Below are 3,719 nucleotides of genomic sequence, written 5' to 3'. Positions count from 1 at the left end.
GGGTGGAGTGGGGTGGGGTGATGGGAGAGGAGGTGACATGCTGGGGACATCAAGCGCGTAAGGCATAGCAGGCCCTCGGATGCGCTTGTGAGCTGAGGCTGCGAGGGTGCAAGCTGGGGGGATTGGGGCGTAGACAGCATGTTCTTGTGAGTGTGTGTGCGTGTGTGCATGCGTGCGTGCGTGTGTGTGTGAGTGTGTGTGTGTGTGTGTGTGTGTGCGTGCGTGCGTGCGTTTGTGTGTGCGTGCGCGTGCGTGCGTGCATGCGCCCGTGCGTGCGCGCGCGGGCGTGCCCCTGTGAGGGTATAGAACCATGGTATGGCCCCACAGCCACCATTGCTCCAAGCCTTTTGTTTGACGATCTCCCTTCTCCTCAACCACTGGTCATAAGCAAGGGCCGCAGGCGCCCCCAATGCGCATCCACACGGCTCCCCCCACCCCCCACCCCCTGGTGTCAGGTGTGCCGCGCGTACGCTGTTGAGGGTGGCACCACTGTTGTGGTGATGAAGCAGAGGGAAAAGCTGGAGCAGGAGGAGGTCTTCAGGTGGGGGGAGGGTGGCTGAGGTCAGGGGGGGGGTGAGACGACGGGGTGTCGTCGTTAAGGGGGGTTGGACTGGATGACTAACTGGGGCCTGGGCTTGGCTGCTGGCCAAAGGAGGGCTGGTGCCGCGGCCAGAGTGACGGTCCCAAATTGCAAGGGGGAGGGGGTGTGCGGCGCCACGCTGCCGCCCCTGGTTCAGGCTGTGCAGTGCAGGGGCCGCGACGGCGCACCCGCCGACCGCCAGCCTCCCGCACGTTGCACCTCCCCCTCCCCGGCCCAAAGGCGTGCCATTCCTGAGCGCGAGCGGCGCGGGACGCGACTCGTGTTCCGCCAGGGCAGCCCCTTGGTGCCTGCTGACCTGCAGCTCGTGGCCGCCTCGAGGGCCGGCGCCACCATCATCATGAGTGACCAGAGCAGGCGCGTGTGGAGGGGCGGGAGGGTGCGCCGGTTGGTGCGTTGCGGCTGCCTGGCATCAGCTCTTGGCTGGGGCTGCCAGGATGCGGCGTACAGCGGCGAGCAGAGAGGCGGGGGCAGAGTGCGTTCGGGCCTGCAAGTACGCGGCCGGTAGGTCAGGGAAGCACTGGCAGTGGATTAAGCCAAGTGTGGCTGCTGCACCCGCCGAGCTTCAACCACCGCACCCTCACCCCCGGCCCCTCGCTTCAGACACCTCATGACCCCTGCTCCCTTGACCGCAGGACCCCTGATGAGGCGGACGCACAGGTCATCAGGTGGGTAGGGGTGGGGTTTTGTGCTGAACGGGCTGCCCGAGCTTCGCATTAGAATTTGGGCATCTCCCCCCAAAGTCCACTTCCTCAGCCTTCAACTGCCCTGAGCAGCCGCCGCCCGCGACACCTGGGAGCTCCCAACTAACACACACAACCCAGAACGCATGATTTGAACCACCATCCTGCCCCACACGCCTCCCATCCACTTGTGACATCATCATGACGTCATCCTGTGCAGGTGTGCCATCCTGCTTGACGAGCTTGATGACTACAGGGGCCTCAGGACCGGCAGCGCCGCCGCCACTGGGCAGTGAGGCATGCTGGCCGTTTTTTGGGGGGTGCAGATTTGGGGTGGTGGGGTGGGCGGGTCGTAAGGGGGGCCGAAAAGGAGTTATTCCAGGCTGGGCTGCATTACCTCACCGGCCACCGCCGCAAAAGAATGGCAACGGGGGCGAAGAAGCAGGGGCTGGGCGGCCGGAGTCGGTGCTGGTAGGGGTGGGGGAGTCTTGTCTCAGTCGTACTCGTGCAGGCAGAGGCTGCTGGCTGCACTGCTCTGCCCTGAATGGCGCCTCCCGCAGTCCCATATGCTTTCGTATTGTGACCGGGCATGCTATAGACATTGTCCTTCAGTTTGCTGTGCTGGACCCATGCCTCACCTGGCGCGCCCGAACCCCACGCACAAACACACACAAAAACACACACACAAACACACACACTCACACGCTCTCCTGCCCCTAACCCCTCCTGCAGCGTTGTGGCTGAGCTGCGCACGCGCAGCGCGCTGCAGATACTGCGCTACAGCTGCAGCCCCAGGGTGGTGGGCGTGCCCACGGGGCAGCTCAACGCGCGCAGGGTGCGCGTGTGCGGGACCCTGTGCCCGCTTGGGCGGTTCTGTCCTGTCACCTGTGTCCTGCGCCCCAAAGCCAGGGCCAGGGCGGTTGGTCTGCGACAGTGATTATGTGTGTTGCGTTGGGGCGGCTGGACGCTGAACCCAGCAATCTTTGCGCTTGCTGGTGTTGCAAGCCATAATGTTGATCCCACCCCACACTCTAACCCCAGACCGCTCTGCCGATGTTGAGGTAGCCGTTTGCCCCAACCACCCAGGACACCCCGGCCCTGCCCACGGGTGTTCGTCCCCATCAGCCCTCCCCCACCGCCGCCCCCCCCCCCACCCCCGCAGCTGGTCAAGATGGTCAAGGCGCCCTTCATCTCCTGGATAGCGGGGCGCCTGTTCAACTTCGAGAACAAGGCTTCAAACTACGTGCAGGCCTTCCCGGAGCTGGTGGGCTGCAGGTGCGCGGGACAGACAGGGTGCGGGCCGTTGGGGGCGGATGGTGAGGGTGAGGCGCTTGAGCGACATGCACGTGTGCCCTTGTGCGTGGGCGCCGTGTCTGTTTGTGTGTGCACGTGTTTGCATAGATGTGCTGACTGTGGGGTTGTGGATGCCCACGAGGATAAGTACTCAAGAAGACGAGTTTGTGGATTGTACCGCACTATGATGGGCAAGCGAGCCATCAAGCCTGCTGCCTGGTGGGGGCGACGTCCCGTCCTCCCCCGTCCCCCAAACGCCCACCTCGAACCCCTGACCCCTCAATACCCATGCGCATCCAGAGTATGAGACGTCCGCACTGTCAAACCAAAGCCACCTGGGGCCCTGCCCCTCACCCGCCCCACCCCTCCCCCTCCCAGGTTTGGGGAGCTGCCCTTCAGGTGTGGGGGTGGCGAGGGCGGGCACTGCAGAGGGCCTCCCTCGCGTTGTGTGTGGGCATGAGGTGGCAGGCGATGGGAGTACCTCAGCCCATCGGCTGTGAGTGGCTGTTTGCTAGGGACCCTGCGGCGGCATCAGTGACACGCGGGGCCGTCGTGAGCGTGTGGCAGCTGAGCAGGCGGCCCTTCTCCTCGGCCCGCGCCCCTCCTGAGCCCCGACCTGAACCCTGGCCCTGGTCGTCCCCGCGTCCCCGCCTCCCCGTGATGCCCCCTCCCCCCTCCCCCCTTGATCCAATCACTGTGTCTGCGGCTGTGGCTGCCCCCAGATTCCCTGACGCCTCAGTGTGGGGTGTGGCGCGCTCCCAGGAGGGGTCCATGGTGCTCAACACCAGCGCAGATTATGTGGTGGGTGGCTGGTGTGTGTTTTGTGAATGTGTGTGTGTGTGTGTGTGTGTGTGTGTGTGTGTGTGTGCATGTGCATGCGTTCATGCATGCGTGCGTGCCCGCCCCTGCGTGCGTGCGTGCGTGTGCGTGTGCGTGCGTGCATGTGCGCGTGTGTGTGTGTGTGCGTGCATGTGCGTGTGTGTGTGTGTGTGTGTGTGTGTGTGTGAGTGTGCGCGCGCGCTCGGGTGCATGTGTATCCCTGTGGGGGCTGAAGGGGTAGGATGCAGGAGGCGAGGCGGGCGAGGATAGCGCTGTATAGTAGATAGAGTGCTTCCTTTCCTCCCGTCAGGCTGACTGTGCGGCGG

At 64.6% G+C, this 3,719-nt stretch overlaps 1 protein-coding gene across 1 annotated transcript; it reads left to right on the top strand.

Annotated features, from left to right (window-relative positions):
• Positions 1-500: 500 nt before the first annotated feature.
• On the top strand, positions 501-2,881 carry MNEG_14251 (hypothetical protein; the record flags this gene model as incomplete). Its single annotated transcript, XM_014037277.1, has 7 exons — positions 501-541; positions 821-977; positions 1,202-1,266; positions 1,502-1,573; positions 2,014-2,116; positions 2,444-2,556; positions 2,875-2,881. 7 exons carry the CDS (start codon positions 501-503, stop codon positions 2,879-2,881), a joined length of 558 nt encoding a protein of 185 aa, XP_013892731.1.
• Between the last annotated feature and the right edge of the window lie 838 nt (positions 2,882-3,719).

The sequence above is a fragment of the Monoraphidium neglectum genome (genome assembly GCF_000611645.1).
Source record: "Monoraphidium neglectum strain SAG 48.87 unplaced genomic scaffold scaffold04358, whole genome shotgun sequence".
NCBI lineage: Eukaryota > Viridiplantae > Chlorophyta > Chlorophyceae > Sphaeropleales > Selenastraceae > Monoraphidium > Monoraphidium neglectum.
This window is presented reverse-complemented; position numbering and strand designations above follow the sequence as displayed.